This window comes from Drosophila teissieri, chromosome 3L (assembly GCF_016746235.2).
Source record: "Drosophila teissieri strain GT53w chromosome 3L, Prin_Dtei_1.1, whole genome shotgun sequence".
Taxonomy (NCBI): domain Eukaryota; kingdom Metazoa; phylum Arthropoda; class Insecta; order Diptera; family Drosophilidae; genus Drosophila; species Drosophila teissieri.
In genome coordinates, this window is record NC_053031.1 from 18018214 (window position 1) to 18042660 (window position 24447).

The 24447-nt window shown below is 40.0% G+C and overlaps 1 protein-coding gene across 1 annotated transcript; it reads left to right on the forward strand.

The window, feature by feature from the left end:
* The first annotated feature begins 20019 nt into the window (after positions 1–20019).
* On the forward strand, positions 20020–20760 carry LOC122617656 (accessory gland protein Acp62F). Its single transcript, XM_043793582.1, has one exon. The coding sequence runs from the start codon at positions 20029–20031 to the stop codon at positions 20386–20388; it is 360 nt and encodes a 119-aa protein (XP_043649517.1). The 5' UTR covers positions 20020–20028; the 3' UTR covers positions 20389–20760.
* Positions 20761–24447: the final 3687 nt, after the last annotated feature.

Genomic DNA, 24447 nt, shown 5'->3' on the forward strand with positions numbered 1-24447 from the left:
TTGCAATAAATGGATTTTGATATGAATTTCTAATGGAAGTAAATATTAACCAAATTATTTAGATGTAGCGCATTAGTGTAAGCATTATTTTTAAAATAGCAAATTTTGTTTATACATTTTGGTAATATTTTCTCCCAGTGCCTCTGGAGGCCCCAACACTTTTGATTATATCAGGGGCCCAAAAGGATTTCGCCTATATCTAAAAATGGGAAGTCCGACCCCCGAAAAGAGCGCAAAAATTTCAAGCTATGCGCTTAATAAAGTGACCAAGTGGGTGTCGGTCAAGGGTCACGGGGAAGTGCTCGGGGTTCGGGATTTCGGATTTCGAGGTCCTGCGGGAGGGAGGGAGTTGGGGAGAAGGAGGGTCAGGGAAATGTGCTCGAGCACAAACTTTATTAAAACTCTTGAATTAAATGAATTAGTCAACCATATAGCTAAGCTGGAAGCCCAAAAGGAAAAGTCGCTTAACCCGCTCCACAGCTTCCTTCATCTTTTGCCACCCAAGCCCCCACTTTTTATCTTTCTCTATCTTTTCGTGGTGCGGCTTGGAAAACAATTTTCGTAAGCAAAAGTGTAATGAGCGAAGAAATGAACTTTGGAGTCGGGTCTGTGGCCCCAAAAGTGGGCGGAAGTCTTAGGCGAGTGGGGGCGTGGCTGGTGGGGGGCAGCAAATTAAATGAAATCCTTGTGGAAGCAACGTCTTTTGGTGGCCAAAACCAGAAAACGAGCAGCGAAAAAAGGAAACATTAAAAAATATCAGTGCAGAAAGTAGGAAAAGGTCCTAAATGGTTCACACAAAAACAAAAAAACGAATCCAAAAATCTAAGACCGGTTAAAAGTTTTTCGTCTTTTTTCTGTGCAACTGATTTGTACGGTTTTTTCTTATGATTTCTCTTTAATATTTTTTAATTTAATCCGAAAGACGTTTGCTAAATTGCTGGTAAAAATGTGGGAAAACTTGGAATGAGTTTTGTTGGAGAAGTTAAAATAAGCGGAGCGCAGGAAAAGGATGAGTTCATTCTTAAAAGGATGACACTAAACTTCATACATTTTTATGCTCTACAACTGTTAAGCTTTTACAATCAGATTAAACAATTCAATTCACACTTTTTTGTATTTTGTATTGGTTTCCATGTGACTCGCAAGCGAATCTTATCAAAATAATTTGATGCATTTCGTGATATCATATTAAGTTTTAAAAATGAAAGTTTTAGGCATTTACCATATCTTTTCTTTGGATCTACAGGTTTCAGTATTATTATTTTATAGATTTTCATAACATTAACGCTGGTAATAACATGGATTACCTTTTTTCAGAGCTATATCATCGAATTTCTTGAGCTGCAATGAAATAATAATAATTACTGAATTGCCGGTTCTCTTTTTGATGGTTATGTTGCCTAGTGTAGTTGCGGCCTTTTTCTGAAGAAGTAGAAAATCCACCGTTGACAACTGTTGGTCAGTCTTCAGCCCACAGCCAAAACTCCTGTTTCGGTCTTTTGCATAGTTTCTGTAAAAAATTCGCAAGCAACAACTGGAAATTGAAACTTGATTATGTGCAGAAAGGCAGAAAAAAGTTCAACGAGGGTGGGGAAATGGCCATTTCCCTCATTTTCTGGGCGAAGAAAGCGTATTTCGGGAGCGATTCATTGCGTGTTGTCCAAGCGTGGAAATTTATGCTCTTTGCCGGAAACTTTGGCCAACGTCTTTTAGCCTCGTCTACTATAGTGGAGTTGGTCTGTCTGGGCTGGCTGGTAAACTATTTACTGGAATTAGGAGCAACTTCCTTGCATATTCGGGGCTGAGTGTGTGTTGCACGCTCTGAAAGTTGATAGTTTATGCTTTTGGTGAAATAAACTGCACAACACTGCAAAATAATAACTGCGGCAGAATGGAGCACTGTGTGCATATTATTTATTCATGGCCAATGCATGCGCAATTAAAATGTTCTGAATTAGTCACAAAATCGATTGGGCCAAATTGGCAGCAGCAGCAGCAGCAGCCAAGCAAAACTCGCAAAACTTCGATGCAGCTAAAAGTTTGCCATATGCGACGATGTACTTATATTTATCAGCAGATATATTCATATATTCTTCCAAACGTATGCATGTTCATGTTTATTTTTCGGCATGGAGCTGCGCCAAATTTAATCCGGAGATAGTTTTTATTGCCATTGTGATTTCAGTCGATTGGGGGGGCAAACACACAAGATGTCCGACAATTGATTTTCGTTAGCTGCATTTGATCAAATGAAGCATATTCTAATGGCAAATGTGTGGATGCGATTAAGAGGATAAAGAATTTGTCTGGCTGTTTTCGTATTTCTTAAAAGGACAATGCCCGTCTGGCAGAGTTTATTTTAAACACAGCAGATGTAGAAATGACTTTTAAGTGTGACTGCATTCATTATTAAATCTTATACAGAACCTGGGACCAACAAAGTTAATGGCTGTTATATAACTGTTGAAACTATTATCCATTCTTTCGAACATAACGTTTGTACAGTTAAAGTCCTGAATCGTTAGACTTGTTTATTATTTTGGTCAGTGATATCTTCCATATTTAAGCATGTCCCGAAAACTTCTTTATGAATTTTATTCAATTGCCTGGATAGTAAAAAACATTTATTGGAGCAAGATACTCCTTTTCACCTTCGGTTTTATTGTTATAGGGGCAAGTGAAACTTCCCAGAACACCCGTAAGCAAAGTTTCGCCTTTCTGAATGCCCAGGCACATAGCACAGAAATATAATTAAAATTGATCCAGTGCAACCATTAAAAAGCTCTCACGCACTTTTGCCCGAAACTTTGGCTTCCCTTTATGGGCAGCTAACCCATCATCGTTCCCATTCCCAACATCTCGCCCCGACTTTCTCATTCCAGTCGATTTATTGCTCTGACAGCTTCAAAAAAGAAAAAACAGGGGGAAAAAAAGAGTAAAACCGTGAACCGAAAGGAGAAAATTATAAAGGGAACTTTTGTTGGGCGAAACTTTTGCATAATAGACACGCTCGCACTCTCGCCAGCTTACAGATGTGGATGCCCAGGAATGGGAGGTTTAAAGTTCAAAGCTTTTGTAGGTTATGCAAATTAGAAATTAATAATACGCCTGACACTCGCACACACACACACACAACCGCACGCACACACGCACCCGCACCCAACTAATGCCAATATACACATAAATTAGGCCCGGTTCAACGTTTTTATCAACGATTTAGATGGCCGATACCAAAGAAGAGACGGGAAAGGGGTCCCGGGTCCCGGGGCTTGGGGCCACACTCTATGCCACAAAATTATGATAAATGATTTGGAAATGCGCACAAGCAGGCAGCAGAGAAACCACCAGCAACATGGCCACAACGCAGAACCGAACACATCCTCTTCCTGTTTTGTCCTTGTTGGCTGTGGCTCTGCTGCCGCCACTCTCAAGCCGAAAAACTTTTCGAGTTGAAGGAAATGTAATTTTTTGCAGCTCCTCCCCTTCCTCGCGCGGAAAAGGATCGAAGGGAGACTAAGGAAGTCGCCGCCTAAAATCACTGAACTAAAACCTCAAGAGGTCGGGGGCAAACACCGAGCCCAGCCAAAGGATGTATGTATATGTGCCTGGCGAAACTATTGCTACAAGTGCACGCTGTGCTGAATAAAAGGGATACAGAGTTCTGGAATTCGTCTGATATCCTGTACACTAATAGGGATCAATTGGTACACTCCAAGGTTCCACATAGAAGTGATCTAATCAGATATACAGAACAGTATCTTTGGTTAGACGCAATTGAAAATAACAACCGCTTCCATTTGCTTACATCTTTTAATTATTCTTTATTAATCTTAAATACAAAAGTATATATATATAATATACTATAAAAAGGAGTTTTGTTCTGCTGACGAAATGTGTATCAACAGGACTACGGTCGAGTGCCAGCATACCCCCGATCTTCATGCTTTGCAGGGTAACTGGCCGCACCGCATGACTGGGAAATCCTTGTCGTCTAGCAACAGGAAGCGTAGATCATAAAATATTGATATTTTGCAGCTTTGATTTTTCAGCGCACTGTTTAAGTAATGGCAGCACTGCGACAGAGAAAGAGACGGCGGCAGCGGCAGACAGACTGACAGAAGGACAGAAAGAGACCGCTGCTGTGGCAGAGAAAGGGACAGAGATGTCGGCAGACCGGGACGACAATTCTCATTCATGCCATCCGCTTTACGGTTTTTATGCCACTACATAAGCGGAGACTCCCCTTGGAAAAAACCTCTGAAACCGAGGATGTCAGTAGAAGGCTAACCCCGAACAAAACGCCAAAGAGCGCAACAATCCTCGAATTTAGTTTCCTTTTGGGGCCCACACAAAAACTAGACATGGCATGATGCGATGTTGCAGCCACAAGCTGCCTTCTCGCCGCACAGTGGGCGATGTTCATGGTTTTCATGGCATAATCCGCAGGCCTGTAGATCAGCAATCTATATTTGGAAGCAGACTGGGAAATTAGTAAAAATTTGGGTAACACAAAACATATAGTATGCGTATTAAATTAATGAAACTAACTCGAAACACATGCTTCACCCTAGAGATACTTTCTTTATAACAGACTTTAAACATAGAACTCACTTAAGTTGTGTATTAATTATTATTCTGATACAGACAATAACAAAAACCCACTGTGCTTTGCCAGATATTTGGCTGGGCTTCAAAAGAGGGTAAAACCACATCTGCAGAGCATTCAAGTTGTATTGGTTTCAGTTGCTCGCTGGGGATCGAATATTCAATGAAGAATTTCTGAATTTATCTGTCCCGAGTAAGGAAAACAGTGTACAGATCTTGAATTCAATCGATTCAAAGCATAAACCATTTTTAATTTTATTTATAAAACTGATTTATATGCGTACACTTGATATATAACGTTTAAAAGCAATACGTAAAATACATTTGAACAGCAACGTTCAATTGCTAGATGCAATTTAATGTTAGGTTGCTAGTATCTATCCTTGCGGTAGATGGATTTTCGAAGCTATAAAGTACGGAATTACATAAAAATCTTCTTATTTCCAATTTATATAGAACATTACCAGAAGTGCACTTGGTTTACACACTGACATATCCTATGCATATTGCCTTTCCCAACCGAACTCCCACAGCACGTGAATCGTAATCTCATTATAGTATTGCAGTCAACCTAATTGAACAATTAAATATGTTTATCGTTGCAGTTGAGTGTAACTCATCAGTGTGCACTTTACTGCCCATACATATTGGATTACGTAACCCCAAACTTTCGTCCTTAAATGTATAATTGTATTTATTGGCCAAAAGAGATTCGGTTTGAATCGGTGAGTGGGGCAATCAAAGTTTGTCAGGGATGGCCGACGAAAGTAAATACCTGATTAATAGTGGGCGAAGCCAAGTGACAAATTTTGAGTAGAATTTTGCTAGGCATAACATTTATGCTACATAACTTGAGAGGAAATAACCAATTTGCTGACTTAATATCTACATAAGTAGACAGCATAGAAGTGGTATGGTTTCAATTTACAAATTTATAATGCGATATTCTAAAAAATTATATATATCTGAATCCAATATAAGTGCTATTTATAATTACAAATTATATAAGAAAATGTTTATCTTTCTTACAAAACGATATTATCCTCTCGAGCATTTCTAGTGTATTTGCCTATCAATAACATTTAATCAAAGCCCAAATGAGCGCAAGCACCACAAGCTCATATGTGATATGTGTGCCGGAGTAAATCAGCTCATTTCGACAACATTTCCGGCATCGAAGCCATGCTAAGAATGAAAAATGAACTCGTACGTGCATGTGCTATAGGGTGCTGGATGGGCGGATGGGCAGATGGACGGATGGACGGATGGGAGCGGTGGGAAAATCCCTAATATGACATAAAAATGAAAACCGAAATGACAAGGGTACGGCCTTAAGATGTTGTGCCCCGGGCAATGCGGTTTGGAGATATGCCAACTATTACAAATTGATTCGCTCAGTTTGGGTTCCGTTTTTCGCTCGAGGTTCCTTCACTCGCCGCTCGGAATCTATTTAAAATGCGTGACTGCAGTGGCTTTAAAAAGTCCTTCGCAGAGGAAGCTCTCCGAAAGCCCGGCCACGATCTTGTTTTAATGTTCCGTATTTTTTATTGACGTCAAAGGTTTGTGCTCTTCAGTTTTATTGTTCAGCAGGGGGTGGCCATAAACCCAACAATAGCAAAAGCAACCGGTCTCAATTAAAGACGTCTCGGGGGCCTAGTAACCAAAAATTGACTGAATGGCAATGACAGCGGCGCTCTTCGGTGGAATGGGAACGGGGCGGAAAAACACAACGGGCTGGCAGCCAGGGCCAGGACTCAACAACAAGTGACAAGCTGTAAAAATTACAACGCCTGCAATAACCCAAACCATGTAGCAGAGTGTGGCAGTCAAAGTAGTGGCGGTGGTGTAGGTGTTGGCTTTTGGGCCGCCGTAGGGCGAACGACGATTTGCAGTCTTGAACGTGACTCACTTTGCTAAATGGTGCGCAGCCAGCAGGGGATGCCGGCCAAAGGGGCGGTGAACGCTACTGGGGGCGGGACAGATCGGAGGCGGTAACGGGAAAAACAATGAAAACTTTTATTTGCCAACTTACCATGTTGCTTCCTGCCCTGAAAGGTCTGCATCGCAACAACTCAGATAAGGAGTTTGAGGAATAGCGTACTCAAAAAGTACCAAAGGTTTTAGTTCTATTATACTCTTTATTACATAAAAATAAAGTTCATTTGATTTCTTTTAAACTAAATTTAAATTAAATGAAATAAATTTAAATATTTATATACTTAAATAGGCTATAACATTTAAACTAATTAAAGCTCTTTTCCACGTTTGGGACACTAAGGCAGACATTGATAAAGTTTAAGTGTCTTTATAAGGTAGTTCCATTTGAAAACACTTTTGTGACCTTATAAATTCTAACAAATTATTGCCTAATTATTGTCTCATAACCTTTCGCAATTGAAAATGAGGCAATCCGAATTCCAGGAAGAACTGTAATCCCTTTCCTCGAGCGCAGATCATTTTATTCCGCGAAGTTCAGAGCCGAAAATAAAATCCAATTTGGAAAGCATTCAGCATTCGACTACGTCAATCCAGTGACCGCCTTCGGCCCCATTGTCGAATATCCCTGAAGCATAAAATATTCAGTTACAGCCATCTCCACTCGCCCGCTGCTCAGACAGCAATTGTACAATTTGTTTCCCATCTCCGTGGAAAGCGCTCCCACTTTGTTGTTCGCCAAGTCTAATTAACCACATCAAAAAAATCTATGGAAAATTTGCGTGGGTTGCCATTGGTGTCCCCTGAAATCCCCTCTGCCCCCTCCTTTCCATTGTCAATATAAATGTTGCAAGTACGTGTTTTGTACATATTTTGTACATATATAGCGCAGACGGTGAGGTGGTCGAAGAAACAGAAAAGTGTCTGATAAACACGTGTCGAACACAGCCGCGGGCCCGAAAATGGCAAAAATTTGCAGAATAAGAGGAGATAAGAATCCGAGGAAATCGTTGACTGGAAAACGAAATCAATATGTATGACTGGGCGATTGAAATTGAACTTCTTGAACTTTGAAGTGCTCAGCAACATAGGAATGATACTAATTACTAGCCGAGTGGCGGCCAGAGTCCCCGGGGTAGACAGTAAAACATTGAGATACTCATAAATTGCTGCAAAGTAAAGAGCCCTTTTCCCAGGGAACCTTTTTAGTTGCCAGCTGCAGGGCACACTGACCTTTACTTAAAATTTATAAATGGAATTTTTCGATGCCGGCTTTTTGGGTCATGCACTCTTTAATTATGCATGGGAACGTGTGCCATAATAAAATAAATAATTCCCGCTGGGAGCTCACATTTTAAGTGAATTTTAGTAAAAATATTTTAAGGTTTTTAGGTCAACGGAAAAAGTGATGCTAAAGCCCTCGAAGCCCTTGTGGCCACCATTTGTGTCAATAAAATGCGAAAGCGACAAGGACCCCAACAAATTATCATGTTCAAAATTTGCAAGTAAGAAAATGATTGAAATGATGAAATGGACAAAAATATATATTTAACATTAAAATATATATATTCTACGACGATTTATTTATGAACATTTGCAGAAATCGAAGTATTAAAATAACAATCGCTTAAGAATGTCATTGTGTAGCTTCAGTTGCTTTTATTGTGGATTTTTTTGCTTTTAATGCTTATAGAAAGTATTAAATAGAATTTTGCTGTTATATTTCCAGCATAAATATACTTTAAGTTTGTATTATATTTGCAGAACATTCTTCCTCTGTAAACAGGCGATATCATCAATGAGAATGAAGCTGTATTGTTTCTCAATTGGTGGGCGTTCGTGTGGCAAAGGAGTGGCCGTAAAAAGGACATTTGTTCTAAGCAATTTTTATTCTTTGCTTATATTTTTTGCAACATTTATTTACGCCCCCAAACATTGCGCCACGTTGTTCAATTACCGCCAAGAATAATGGTTGCAGTCGACAGAGGAAACAAACCCAATCGAAGAAAAGCAATGCGAAGGCCAGGAGAATGAAATAAATGAAATGATCTTCGATGGTTTCAATTGCTGCTTGTTGAGTTCGATGGAAAAAAAAGCATGGAAAAGGGAAAATTCGGCGGGGGAAAGGAGTCGAGTTACGTTGTTCTAAAGGTAAAGAAAAGAGCAACCTTTTTGTTTTTGGCTGACCCTTACCGCCGACTTTCCCATGCTTTGCATAATTCTTGGCATGCAAATTTTTCAATTGAGCCCCAAAGAAATCAAGCAAAAACAAAAATGTCCAGGGAAGTGGGAGAGTCGGTCCTCGATGCCCAGGAAAACGTTGAAAAAGTGTCAAAGCTGTTGCCATGGCCCCAATTCAGCACTATCCATTCGCAGTCGCACTCGGCATTGCATTGTAAACTTTTGTTCCATATATTTTAGCAAGTCCTTACCGGCTGTCGATTTATTTCTTCCCTATTTCGATACCCTTGTATGATTGAGGTATTTAAATTGATTGGTATAAATATCTATCTAAGTTAAAGTTAAGGAGATGAACCACCGCAGTTATGTACATATATCAAAACAGAGTAGTTTACTTTACGTCAGTAGTCATATAATGTAATGTCAAATAGGAATTGAGTAATTAACTCGATAATTATCATTCAGTAAGCTTTTCAGGAGAAGCTGGAAAATAATCGCAAGGGTATATCTAATTCTACACACCCTTCGCACATCCGCTTCAATTTCTTCAATAATACTTTTTGCCATTCCGCACTCCACCTCCGAGTGCAAAATGGCAAAGAATGCAAAGGAATAAAAACAAAAAAATATTTTTTTCGGCGGTATCGAGAGGGAAAGGCGGGTGGGCAATAGGTGGAAAGTTGGGGAAAATGGTGGAAAAGGGAAAAGGGGACTGGCGGTCTCCTCGACGACGTTTGGGTTCGTGCGGCGTAATATTATTATTTGATAAAGATGCTAAAAGTAACGAAAACACATTTTCTCAGTTAAAAGGGGTCGTTAGGGAATGAAATATGCGCACGTACGCACCGAGCGGGACTAAAAAGGGGAGTCGAGGAGAGTCGTGTAGTAGGACTGCATATATGGAGGGGTGGCCCGAAAGTGGGTGGGGATTTTCCATGCACAGCATGCGAGTTTATAGTCGATTTTTATCACAGTATTTGAATTATTATTTCAGGAAGCGCGCTATTTGCGCAACGCGCTTTTTGCGAATTCGCTTTATTCTTTTTCCCTCCCTGCGAGCGTCTTTTGTGTATTTGCATATGAATGCGGCTCGACGGCGATGGAAATTCTTTCTTTTTTCCGCCATCCGCTGTTGCCTACTATGCGGCTACGTGTTGAGAAATCAGTTGTAATGCTAAAATATTATACGTGGACCGCCGGAACCGAAGCTTTTTGGCTAAGAACTCGCACATTTTTCCAGGGATGACGATAGATTGATTCTGAGTGTCTCTAAATCGGAAGGGTGCTTTTATTGGGGACTCAACTTTAGTCACACAAAAGTTGGGAGCACTCTTGCTTTCTTTGATATATTTTAAATTACATATATAGAAATTATTATTTCTTTATAATTGTATTAATGAGGCATGATGAGGCCTGTGAGGTACAACATTTGGTTATTTGCAACCTGATCCAAAATGAAACAAATGCAAACAGCAGTGATGTTTACATTCGAGTGCTTGAAGTGGTTAATTGGGCTGTAAGTAAACACACACCGAATATTTGATTGCCATTCACTTAAGGTGGAATGGGATTATGTTTAGCCATATTTAAATGTTTTAACGCCTAAAGTGATCGATTTCGCAGCCCTGATTTTTCGTTAGGCTCACCTCTTCTGACGAATTAATGAAATGGAATGGGGGTCGTGGGAGGCAATAAAATTCCTGTGAATTTTTGGCGAGGGTCCTGGACTGGAGTTGGATCTGGTTCCTAAGTAGGAGTACAGGTTCAGGAGCACGGTGCTCATTGCCAGGCATAACTGTTATTGTAAGAGATTTCGTGTAAATATTGCATGTAAACGTCGTAAATACGGCGCTTTTAGTGCCCGATTTCTGTGCCAGGGATCGGTGCAGATACTGTAGATACTGTAGCCTGTAACTGGAGAATCGGGTGGTTTATTGTTTGCCCAGCCAAAACAGGCAAAACATGCGAAACAGCCAGCCGCCCCAGTGAAAAGCCCCAGTGAAAAGGTAAATAAAAATATTTTGTGCGTGAGTGCGGTTTTTAAGCTGCGTGAAAATGTTCTCCTTGCTTTTCACATTTCCCCTTCTTTTTGGGATATGGAAATTCGATGATGCCCGTGTGTTTGTGGAAATTTCGGCACCTTTTTTATATGCATTGTCTGTTGGCCGTCGCGCTTCATGTTTTGTTAGCAATGCCTGCGGCAAATTGACTTTTAAGGCATACCCCACCTCCCAGAACACCTCCTTTATTTTTTGTCTGTGATTTTCCCTCTTTGTTTTCCCATTTTTGCTTGCCTCTGCTTTGTTTTATTTCCCCCCGGCTTTTTGCGAGTCTATCATTTGCATTGCTTTGGGCCAAGTTGGGTGGCTCTGTCTGCGCACATTGATTGAAGTTTATTTAAAATATGTTTATAAATGTCAAAATGTCAATTATGCAGCCAACATTTGGGGTCGAGCTGCAGCAGGGAAAACACATGCAAAAACATTTTTCGGGTTAGCTGGGGTTAAGTGCCTACTATTAAGATAAATTCGTCTAGACGTTCAAATCTCATTTTTCTTCGGCCCGTTGAGGCGAGTGTTTTGTGCTTGACTTACATTTGTAATTTCACTCGATCTGATTTAGGTATTTATACATTTCTAAGTCGATTAGTTTAAATGCAGGTAAAGGAGACCAAACGCTTAACAAATTAATAAATGACATTCTTCTTGTGGTAGCTGTACTGGAGGAAACCACAAAGAAATCCTAGAAATACCTAACAAATTGCTAGAAAGTATTTACATGCGGTTAAGACAAATTGTGAAAAGTCAGATATCTGCTTTTTGCCCTAAAATGATTAATTTCCACTTTTGCGGCTTACTATTCGCTTTTCTTATAATAGTTTTTCCCTATTTTATTGCCAATTGAATTCCTGCTTTGAAAATGCAGAAGCAAGTTTATTTTCTACCCACTCACTTGCTCAAAAAAGTAGGTTAAATAAAACGAATTCATGATAATCAACGCCCATTTGGGGCTATCGAAATTATGGTAAATTCGGCTCGCATGTTTTGATGCTGGAAAACGTTAACTACAATTGCTTGCTAACCTCGTGGAAATCCAATCATGCCGCTCGACCGCACTTTTAATTTTATTGGCTTCATGGCAATATTTCCACATTAAACTTTGCTAATTGCATTCGGGCCCGGAAAACACCGAATATTACCAGAGATGTACAAAGAAAACCCAGCCAAGCGCAGCAGAATATCAGGGCCAATAAAGAAATTTTAATTGAATCATGGCATAGAAAATCGTAAACAAATGGTGGCATGCCCAAATGGACAAGAATCGGAGGGCACTCCAATTTGACTCCCCTACTTGGAGCCCATAAAAGCGTGAATGCATATTTAAAATTCGCCCAACAGCCAGCGCTCTTTGAAATACAAATTCATGAGTTGCGAATGAAATATTAAAAGTAGCTCGAATGCTTTTTAGCACTCAGTCATCCAGCCAGCCAGTCAGCAAGTCAGTCATTCAGTCAATTTTCATAAGCAAACACATTTCCCCGTCTGATACTTCATTTGTTTCCGTTTCCGATGTTTCGATGTCAGGGACCAACGACAACAACGAGTCAGACAAACAAACAGCCCAAATAATTATGAATGACAAAAGTTATACAAATAAATAAAAGCAAAAGCAACAAGGGAAATGATTGCAAATTAACAGAAGTAAACAAGCAAATACCCTTGAAGATAGTTGGCTTAAGATTTCGTTTAATGCATAAAAGATTGGCTTCTAATGGCTTAGGCTTTAAATTGGGTATCAAACAAATCAAGTGATTTAAAGAAAGAATAAATCTTCTCTAAGGTAATAAATATTTAAATGTTATTTAATTACCTGCGTGTTCATAACTACTTACAAACGATTACAGAGCTTAATTACCGTGGAAGTGAATTCTAATAGAGACATTACCATAAAAAACAACGCTGAGGTATGAATAAAGTATAATTACTACAAGCATATTCCTTTCCATTGTGAATATATAAATTTAAGGTTATTTATTTCATTCATTAAAAGGATTTTGCTTATGCAATTTTAATCCTTTTAATTTTGGGTTCTTGCATCCTTTGCAATGCCAGAAGATTGTCAACATTCGTCCTAAACAAGCAGCAGGACACCGCTTGATACCCTCACACATCTCAAATTTCTGTCAAAATGGATGAAAAAAATGATGAGTGCTTTCAAGGCAATCTCCCCAGGCCCTTTCCCTATTTTCCATTGGTTTTTCCGACCGAGTTTCAGTGTCGTCGCGGCTCGTTTCGCATTTTACAGTCGCTGGCTCATTTATAAATTTATGAGCTCAACTGCCAGGGGAGTTATCGCGTTAAAATGCTTCGCTGTTCCCGCTGTATTTTTCCTGGTTTTCCCTGCTGTCCTTTTCGTCCACCCTATAACACTGAAAAATAAATTTCTTAGGTCCTTTAATGCTAAACAAATCCTGCCGTTCAAATAATTTTTTTGTTTGCCATTTACTTAAATATTTTTAACGGACAAAAAATGGCACTCGAAAATATAGTTAAATATTTATTTAAAATGTAATTGATCAAGTTTTTTCCGGTATATTTTCCCCATCCCACAATTTCCCGCCTTATATTGCAGCAGAGATATACAAAAAAACAAGGAATAAAATAAAAATTAGCAATAAAAAGTAGAAAAGCGTGTTTGTTTGTTAACAAGTGCAGGACGAGAGCGAAAGAGACGGCAGATGGCGACAGGAAAGACATAGGCAAAGGGAGCTGCAGAGAAAGATGACGGAGACATCAAATGGATTTCATGTCACGTTACACAAATGTGCCAAGGAATTAAAAATGTGAGGATGGCAAGTGGAAATAGCAACAGTTGCTGTTGCTTCTAGTTTTTGTTGTTGGTGGAAATGCTTGTTGTCGTTGTCCCATTAGCGTTCTACTGCAGCAAGCTTAAATGCGAAAAGTGTGTTCATTACTCCCGTCTTCAGTCTCCAAGTCGCAATGAAAATTATTTTCATTTTCGCTTTGGTGCGCTCACTTGCCCAAAAGCTAAAGCACACACACACATCTCTTTCTCGCCATGTCTCAGTCGCTTTCTCCAATTCTCCGTTGCTCCATTTCTCCATTTCTCTAGCATGATATATCCCACACCACATCCCTTTAGCCACCGGTTAACCTTTGGCTCTGGGCGGAAATTTCAATTATTTATTACACATACGCAGCGTTGTTTTGAGCAGAAAACTCCAGGCCCAGGCCAAACCAAGCAAATGTGATTTGGCCAGACCAGGGATACACCAAACATTTGCCACAAAATTGCATATAAATCATAGAGCTTGATCTTTTGACGGCCTGCAGTGGGAACATTAAGTAGTCGGAGCATTAGGAGTTAGTTATCCGAGTAATTGAGCTTCGGTGTTCGCCCTCTGGGCACGAATTTTATGAATAAGGAAATTGCTTTAAGCTGCAAAATTGAATTATACATGAGTTTTAACTTTTTCTGCCTTTGAGTTATAGCAGTAGAAGCATAATATTTCTAACTGCAGCTTATATTACTTTTTCAAAAGCTTTATACATTCTGAAAGAAGTAATGAAACCATAAAAATGAGCAGCAAGCACCGACTCTTGGTTTCAAGTTTAAATATTTTGATAGGCAAGTATAAAGTATACACATGGCAATATTTAATTAAGTAAGTTAATTGTATCTTAATTGTAAATATAACTTTATTACTGAACAAATTAATAAAACTTAAATTCAAATATGCTATAATCAATAAATGTATTTAATGGGTATGCACTAAGAAACATTTGATAGTAAGTCCTGGAATATTGCAAAAGTTTGTGTTGCACACATATTTTCCATACGCCGAAGGCAACAACCTCTTTGAAGTAAATCGAATAATAAATATAGTTACACGTGCAGCTCGGCATTTTCCCGCACACTTTTCCCCTTTTTCCGCCCGATGGTTAGGAGTTCAAACTCTGTGGCAAAAAATCGGTCTCATTTTGATTGGCATCATTGATTGAAACAACACGAATCGTTTTGCTCGCCAAATGACTCGAAAAAAGGTGGAAGTGAGCTAGTTGCCATCCATCGTTCTTGCCTCCTTTGAATCCTTGCTAAATTATTGAGTGAGCGAGCGAGTGTGTGATTGTGTCACGGACTGAGCCAACTAATTGGATTTGTGCCAGCAGAAGGAGGATCCAGGAAGTGTTTTGACAATTGTCACAATTAAGTTCCGGGGATAGGGACTGGGACAGCGGACAGGGACAGCGGACATGGCAATGTCCTGGACAAGGCCACTTTGCAAGTTCATTGCACCCCAAAGGCCAAACAAGGGTGCAATTGATGGGCTCTGTAGGGTTAACGAGGGTGCAGGGTTCGCCGCCTGACGAGCGCAATGTTATGCGGCATAATTCACATAAATTATGCAATTTATACGCGACGTACGCTAAGCCTCAAAATGGACACGACAATGCAAATTATATCGCAAATGAGGGGAAAGGCTGCGGAATTGCGCCTACACTGTAATATTATTTACTGGCAATACTATTCCCAAAAGCATACACATTTTATTTTGGGAATCTATTAATCCCTTTGATCTTTCATAGGTCGACATACTTCTTTAATAATACCAACGAACAAGCCTTGGAAAAAACACAATGACCACTTCTGGCCAAGTTTCTTTTAACGTGTGTTTTTCGAGTATATGTGCCACAGAAAGGAATATGTAACAAGTTGCAGATTTTTATGCGGACAAGTGAGGGAAGGGCTGAAGGACTCACTCCAGCACTTCCACAATTGCATGATGACAATTGAAAAGGGGGCAAGCAAGGACTTAGAGCTTAGACATATGCACCACACAAACTCTCAAGCAAACACATATATTGTGGCAGTCTAAAAACGTCAACGTGGCCCATTAGAAAGTGAATAGAAAAGGTTCAAGGGTTGCGGCCACAGAGTCTTTGGGGGTGTTAAGTCCCAGCGCCCCCTGAAAACCCAGTTTATCTCCAACCCCTCGTAATCTGACAGCTGTAAAGTAGTTGGTCGACAGACAATGACTGCAGCGGGAAATCCCTGGGAGTAATATAGATAAATACATGTATGGCAATAGGGTATAATGACGTGATGCAAGTGAGTAGACTATGCTTATTCCATGACCCATGGAAGAAGTCAAGTAATATCATTTTCGTGTAAGTGTCTATAGTAATAGGCTGTGTTCTATTCCTGTTATTATGCGTGATAGAGTAATTGCCTGTCTGCTTGATTTGATCACTTTCATACTCACATGTGTTTTTCAAGTTAGTGTAAAACCAAGGAGAAACTAAATAGTTTTAAAACGGTTTGGCTTACTGTAGAAATTCCATTAATTGTTAGTTCTTTCGCCCAACTTAATCAGATATTTGTGTATCATTTCCGAACACGAGTTTTTTACACATACCCGGTTTTCACGCTAACAAACCAGCTAACTGATTGAATCCCTTTGTTCCGCTTTAAGTGTTTAACAGTTCCCTCGGGTGTCCTCGCTCTGAACCAGTTCCATTTGAACAAAACGTATTCTCATTTCCTCTAATTCAGCCCCATGCAGACACACATCCTCCCACATCCCCCCTCACACCACTCTGGAGTTTTATAGATTTATAAATTCAAATATCATGACCACTGCATCCGAAGCAGACAGTCAGGCAGTCAGACAGTCGTATAGTTGGACATTGAGACGGAGGGACAATAAAGTCAAAGGCGGCGAGTTGTTCCTGCTGTTTCCACTACTGCACTGCAGCCTGTTGACAAAAACAACGAGAACAATGCGAGGAGCCACACATGGAGCCAAGGATCTGGGTAGCTGGGGTGGATCTGGTAGCTGGGGGCATCAGTGGGTTAAGGGGCGACGTATCTCCTCCGTTGTGACAGCGAAACACTGCAATAAAAGTGGTGGCACGTTGGCACCGAGGGGTGGAATTTACATTTAGTTTATGAGTAGACAAGCGACGACAATAGTGGGGAAGTAGCATCCTATTCAGACTTCTGCTCCACATTCTGCTCCTTTTGCATCTTCTTCAGCTGCTCCAGCTGAGCCCGTGTCCGCACACTGGGAGAAATCGGATTGAATTTATTTCTTATTTATTTTCCTAAAAGTTTTATTATTATAACTCTTTATATAGTGTATTATAAATTCCATTTAATCATCTCATTTTTACAATGTTTTTACTATACCTCTTTAATTATTTAATTTTTTAATATACCTAATATTTATTATATTATTTCAATGAAATATGTTCTATTTGTTTTCCTTTTTAGCTTGCACATTTTCGACTTCAAGGATAATTTTCCCGTGTTCACCATTTCCGCAGCAGTGGCTGCTGTTGTGCACCCAAAAGGTCATACAATGAAATGCACAAATGTCAACATTTAACGGTCAAAATGGTAGCAGCAACGGCCAAGGGGAACCCCCACAAAAGTGGGCGTAATGGGCACACACCGGGCATTGTGTGGCTGCCAGGAAGTGGAATCACCACGCTCGACCTTAGCCAGCATTTCCAAGTTTAGAGTTTATGGCCCAAAAGAAAGTCGCCGAACACAATGGACAACACCGAAGCAACAGGAGCCGCATTCGCCCACTCTCCTCGCTTTCAGCCAAACTAATCAGGTAGTACCGGCCATTGGAAATGGGGGTGAAAAACGGAGGGAAATCGGAGGCGTGGCCAGTGGAAGATGCAACTTTATGACATTTGTCTCGAAACATTGTGCCCGAAACATTCAGCAAAGTGGAGGGCACTCGAGATGATATGGTAAAAGTGTGTTTTAAATATTTATAGACTTTTACACTAAAAGTAATATTGTGTATTGAAAATGAAATTAAAGTCCTTTAAAATTTTAAGTTTATTTATATTAGGTAGGATTTAGGTTAAACTTCTCTTAGGTCCAAAAAATATCTTATTGTTATTTTATTGAATTTATGATTTGTATATTATGTTTCCATGTCGACATAACAATATGATTATTTTAACAACGTAGAGGTATCCTAGATGCGCTTTGGAATCATACGCATTAATTATAGAATACAAATGTAGTGAATAATGAGTTTTCATTTTAGTGTAAATTACGTAAATCATCCCAATTAAAATAGCTTTGAGAGCCCAAATAAAAGTGTGCTAAATTGGAAGGTTTTCGCCTTGCCAAGTCGCATTGTCGCGTGCTGTCTCTTTCTCCGGTCCCTGTTCCCGTCCCTCTCTCCTTGAGCTACCTTTCCCTCTCACATGTTTGGGGAACAGAGACCTTTGTGGCAGTTCAATCGTAATGAACTATGCACAAAAATGACCTCCAGTAACAGAATGTTGATGGTGGGCGAACCGACGAACAGACCAACAAGTTTTCGCCCTTTGTCGCATTTTCCGTTTCTTTCTGGACAAATTACATTTGGTTTGTGCTGGACAATGTTTTCCAGGCTTGCCAACAGCGGCCAGTGGACTTTCTTCCGCTCTTTTTAGCAGGCGGCGTGGGTTGCATCCACATCCACATCCAGATCCACACCACTGCAAAGAGCCCTAAAATTATGTCTAGCCAGGAAGCAAACTTTTTGTCCTTTGTCCAACACTTTATTAACGCTACAGCTGCTCCGAAAAAATGTATTTAAAAGGACTTCAGAAAAGGGTTCACATTCAGCAGAGATTTTAAGCGTAGTAATTAGTTTGGGACTTTATGGAGCTGCAGCTCTGGAGAGTTGATAAATATTATATTGTATGGCGGAGCTTACTATATCTCTGTGATGTGCTCCTAAAATGTTGTACGTTTGTACTAATGACTATCCTCGCTTACTGCTGCCAAATTTCCAGCTGAACATTTCGGGGAATTGAACGTAAAATATTTAATTGCTTTATACTGCTAAATTAGGCTTTCAGCAAAGTTGTTAATTTACATGCATCGACAATTGTTTCAATACGTTGGACACGGAGTGTCAGGAGTGGCAGATGTTGCTGCATTTCTGGGTTTCTGCTATTGCACTTGCAGCATTTGCGGAGTGAATGGATATGGCTGTTTGTACACTGAAATAAATATACACTCGTAATATAAGATGCCAATCTAGTAATCACATATTTATTTTCGAAATTTATTCATTAAATTTGGTATATATGATCCTAAAAATAGCCTTTTGATTAACTAGGTTTATGTAAAATGTATATATGTAAGTTGCATCTTCAACTTAATGGAACATATCGTGGGGACAAGCCTGAATATCGTATCTAAAAATTTCGAGAATTCGGATTTAACTGAAGTTTGCTTTCTTGTGTAAAGTGGGAGTTTGTTAGTCCAGTGCTCATAATTATGGCAATTGGCAGACTGAACTGCAGTGTGGGCCTAAAATTGTGCAATGGCAACACGTTGACGTTGGGGAGGGCAATGGGGTTTTAATGGGGACAAGGAGGAGGATACTCCTGCACCAGATGCGGCTGTCGTCGTCTTTTTGGAATTTAATTAAAGTTTACACAAGTAAACAAATGACAGTCTGCAGCCGCCAACATTGCAAGATATTTGTCTGCATTTGTGTTGGTTTCTGCTTCAGTGTGTTTGTGCTTGTGTTTGTGTTGCTGTGTGCGTGTCACATGGCCACAAAACGAGTGCAGATTCAAGTAGACTGAGTGAAATTTTATTAAAGAAAACTCACACAACGCCAAGTTGAGGTAAAGTTTTCAGCGACAAAAATGTGTCGCATGCGGTGGGCATTAAAATAAATAAAAGTTTTCCAAGGGGGCTGTTCGAAAAGATTAGAGAGAATATATATGTACATATATCAAAATATTTCTAGTCATAGTTATCCAGATAATTTGGAATAATAAACAGAGTGAGCTAAGGCAGTATGATCCCAAAGAATCTGATAGATGAAGATGCAACAAAATTTGTGTTGCTTCTTGTAAATGCCGGAATATGTTGTTAGTATTGGGAACGCATCTTGAATTCTAAGATATGACATCCAAAAGTGTGTTATGGAAAGCTTTTTTAGAAGGACGAAGATGAGAAGTAAAACGATTTAGATTTGCACACGGTAAGTCATTTTCCCTTTACATTTTTTGAGTGTTGCACTTATTTGTAAATTGTGTGACTGTCGCACATCGTTTTTCTGTAAACTGATCGAATCTGGTCAAAAGTAGTCAAGTCCGTTAAAACGGTAGCTTTGCAACAAAAGCATGTTACTTAATGTTACTAATGAAATTCGTTCCCTCACATTACAATGCGTTCACCTAAGTGTTATGCATAAATTCAATGTTTATTTGTTATATAATTTATTTAGAGACCGCATTACACGTAAATAGTATGTGGAAGTGGGAAGTATTCACGCTTGTGGTACTGATCACTTTTTCGGCGGCAAAGTGCTTTTCTGAGAAAGTAGATTGCTCCATAAATGGAACGCAGGCGGATGATTGTCCCACAGCTTGTCCAGAAACGTGTGATTCCAAGAGCAAGCCCAATTGCATTTTTATCTGCGGAGGTCCTTGTGTGTGCAAGCCAGGATATATTGTCAATCGAATGATTCCCGCCTGTGTACTGCGATCTGATTGTCCAAGAAACTCATTACCAAAGGGTCGAGCCCGAAGACTAACGAATTTCAATTGCTTTAGTGGGGAAAACACATGCCCTCAATTAAAACATGGTAATAGGCGAAAGGTTGGCTAGCATACAAAGCAGAGACTATCATTGTGTACGATTATGGTTTTAATTCAAAAATTAAAAATCCCTTTGTTTTTACATATTTATGTCACAGAACTTTGGTATCTGCCCTCCTTTAAGTATTTCAACCGACTGTTGATGGTACACGTGTGCGGTACATTTGTTGCTGTACATTGATGCACCAACAACCGCAAACTGTTTGGTATTTTTGCCATTTTGCAGCGGCGTAAAACTAAAATCCCCGAATTATGCAACAAAAAATTAATTAAACACAATTTAGTTTTGTCCCCTGGAGATGAACGTGATCCGCAAAAGGCCGTGTTGCGCGAAAATCGCTGCGGTTTCTACCCATATATAGTATATATCCCAACCAGTACAGCAGAGCTTGTATAACTAGAACTTGCATAATAAATTGACAAAAATATAAGTTACTGTTTTTACTTTGGTCATTCCAAGCCTGCTCGCACTACTGATTAACTTAGCTAATAAGAGTTCATTCGAAAAATGCTTGTTAAAGTATTGAAGCTCCACTGTGGCGCAGGGACAGAATTATTGCTATGCAAGGCCCTGGAAAAAGGGCAATGAAAAAGTGACCACGAACAAAAAAAATGTCCCTGGGAATGGGGCCTCGTTTCAAAGGGCTGATTGGATGAGCCAGGGGTAACGAGGGCTCTTTGCGGCTACTTGACTTAATACCTGCAATAATTATTATAACGATGCAGGATGCGGGACTGGGGGGGCATTAGAGGGGAAAGGCGGCAAAGAGGGCAAATCTTTTTGTGCAATAAAAATATATATAACAGCCGGCCAACAAAGTTGAAGCGGGCCCATAAAAATGGCCAGGATAAGCACTTGGACTTTGCATCGGGCGATTTATTTTTTATTTATTTATATTCATTTACTTTTTTCCGCAGTTCGCTTACACAATAGGATTTATTGCGGAGTGATTGTGAGGTTACCGGGACCTTCGCGTATTCGAATTCTTAAAAATATGCCAAACTCTTAGTTAACATAAAACAAGGTAATTTATTTTAATAATGGAAATTCTCAAGCTTTAATTTATTTGTATTATCTTCAGTCGTAAATCCTGTTCTTATTTTCAGCATATTCTTTGAATCGTTTCTTATATGCCTATATCAATAATTTCATAGCCCTTTTTTTTTTTTTTTTTTTTTATTAAAAAGTTTGGATACATGTAAAATTTAAATTATTGTACTGCTACCTTCAGGCAGCCTAAACAATTATATCTTTAAGGAATAGGACATAGTAATACTATTGTATTAGACATAAAGTTAACAATTTTTGATTATATTCGATGTTTTATCTTTTTAAATACTTATTGACAACTAATACAAGGAATATTTATTACGACATGGTTCTAAAAGATAGATCCTGTGGGTGGAGTCTCTTTAATCGTCGCCTTACATTTTGCCGTAACAATCGTCTAGCGAGAACATTTGGATGCCGGTTCAGCCTGTCTTCATACTTCTGAGCTAGCGTTTGAATAACGTCACCAACCTTCTCTATTTCCAGATCTCGTTCTATGTCACTAGTACGCATGTACCAGGGAGCATTGCACATTGTTCTCAGTATTTTACTCTGAGCTATACGGATTTTATTTATATGTGTTTTGGCTGCAATTCCATAAACTTGTAGACCATATCTCCAAATCGGGCTGAGGATTGTTTTATAAATGGCCACCTTGTTTTTTAGGGAGAGCTTGTTCCTTGGAGACATGAGCCAAGACATTTTTGCAGCTTTTGACAACATAGTATGCTTTACCAATGTAGCATGACGTCCAAAGTTAAGTTTCCTGTCCAGGATGACCCCAAGGTATTTATAATAGGACTTATGCTCCAGCACGGACCCAAGAAGCGTTATGTTACCGCAGCTTCCAGGTCTTGTCGCAAACGTAACATTTGCGCATTTGCTACTGTTTATTCCTATGTTCCAATCCTGCGCCCATTTTTCGAAGGAACAAACGTACTCCTGTAAGGCTTCTGCGGCAATGACCAAGGAGGGGTTTCTGACTAAAACTGCGGTATCATCAGCGTATGTTGCAATAAGCACGTCATCTGTGTCCACAGTTCGGACCGATCTTGGAGTTGGCATATCAGCAGTGTACAGAGAGTACAATGTAGGGCCGAGAACGCTGCCTTGAGGAACTCCTGCGCAAATTGGCCTTTTCGAAGATTTGATTCCGTTTATGGTTACACAGAACGTCCTATCCTCTAGAAAGCTGGTTACTAGTTGATGTAGTTGCGGATTAAGCAAGGACTTAAGCTTACATTGTAGACCTTTGTGCCACACCCTGTCGAAGGCTTGCTGGATATCCATGAAAACCGCCACAGCGTATTCCTTTTCTTCCATAGCCTCCAGTGCGAAATTAACAACACGATGTAGTTGTTCTGGAGTACCGTGGCTTTTTCGAAATCCAAACTGCCACTTAGGAATCGACATTGACACGCTGTCCAGATTGAGAATCCGCTTTAAGATAACTCTTTCGAGCATTTTTCCTAATGCCGGAAGTAAGCTGATCGGCCTGAACGAGTTGACTTCAGTGGGCTGCTTCTCTGGTTTGGGAATCATTGTAATAAGAGCCGATTTCCACAGCTTGGGAAAGTACCCCACTCTCAGAATCGTGTTGAAAATGAGGACTATGAACAGAACCGCTCTGAATGGAAAGTTCTTAATGGTTCTGTTGTCCAGCTGATCCTCGCCAGGACATTTTTTCAGCTTGAGCTGCTTAATTAACAATGAAACCTCACCGAATGACACTGGGCTTACAGGCAAGGACATTTGGTACGGAGTTTCTAGGGAGGCTTGGATTTTAGTATGCATAGAATCGTCCGCAATGTCGAGTGTCTGGAATCTTTGCTGCAAATTTTCTGCAAATGTTTCAGCCTTTTCTGTATCAGATAAGCACCAGCCGCCTAGTGGGTTTTTTAATGGGGCTTTTGGCACCACTTGCCTTTTGAATCGTCTGGTTAGTTTCCAGAGAGAGTAGTTGGATGATGCATCCGGACTAGCATTTTCCAAGTGTGCGTCAATTTCAGCCTGTCTGGAGCTCTTGAGAACTTTTTGGAGACGGTTTGCTAACCTTTTATATATTGAATTAACCCGCGCATCTCCAGTTCTAGCGTATTCTCTTCGTACTCTTCTTTTGAGACACAAGAGTGCAGCAGCATTTGGAGGCAATTGCCCTCATTGATGATGACCAGGGTGTTGGGAGGAATTTGGGCTGGCGTAGGCAGCAGCTATTTGTACTTTGCTCATAAAACTTGAAATTGCTTCTTCGATTTCCTCAGCGCTATTTAGGTACATGTCTAAACTGATCCTGCTTTCCAATTCAGCTTTAAAAATCTCAACAGAGGAGCCAGGTGGAAGTAATTGTTGTCTGCGTGTTTTTAGTTGTGGTTCATGATGAAGGACAGCAATTAAAGGCAAATGGTCAGAGGACAGGTCGTAGCACTTGTCTACAGAGAGCTTGTTGTCTGGAATACCATTGACGATGAAGAAATCCAGCGCAGACGGAGTGAGCTGGGAATTGTATGAGTAGAAGGTTGGTTCGCCTGTGGCTAGGATCTGGCATGAACTGTTGGCAATAGCTTCCTGAAGTTGCCTGCCACGTGAGCACGATCTGATACCACCCCACCATTGGTGTTTGGCATTGAAGTCGCCTCCTAGTATAAATCTGTTGCCAAACGAACTAATCAGATGGTCGAAGTCAGCCCTGGCCCAGGATTCATTGGGGGGGAGATAGGTGGAGGCGATTACTACATTACCGCTGATAGTTTGTACAATTACACTCGCTATTTGCATTTTCCACGATACCATGGAGGCCTTTGGACTATGTTTGATACCAGATTTTACTAGCACTGCTGCTCCACCTCTGCAGTTACCGCTAGGATGATTTGCATGGTAAATGTCATATCCTGGAAAGTACAAATTATGGCAAGACTGGCAGTGGGTCTCTGTAACCAGCATTATATCCAGTGAGTTGGCACCAAGGAAGACTTTTAGCTCATCGTTGTTTCTGAGGAGTCCCCGTGCGTTCCATAATCC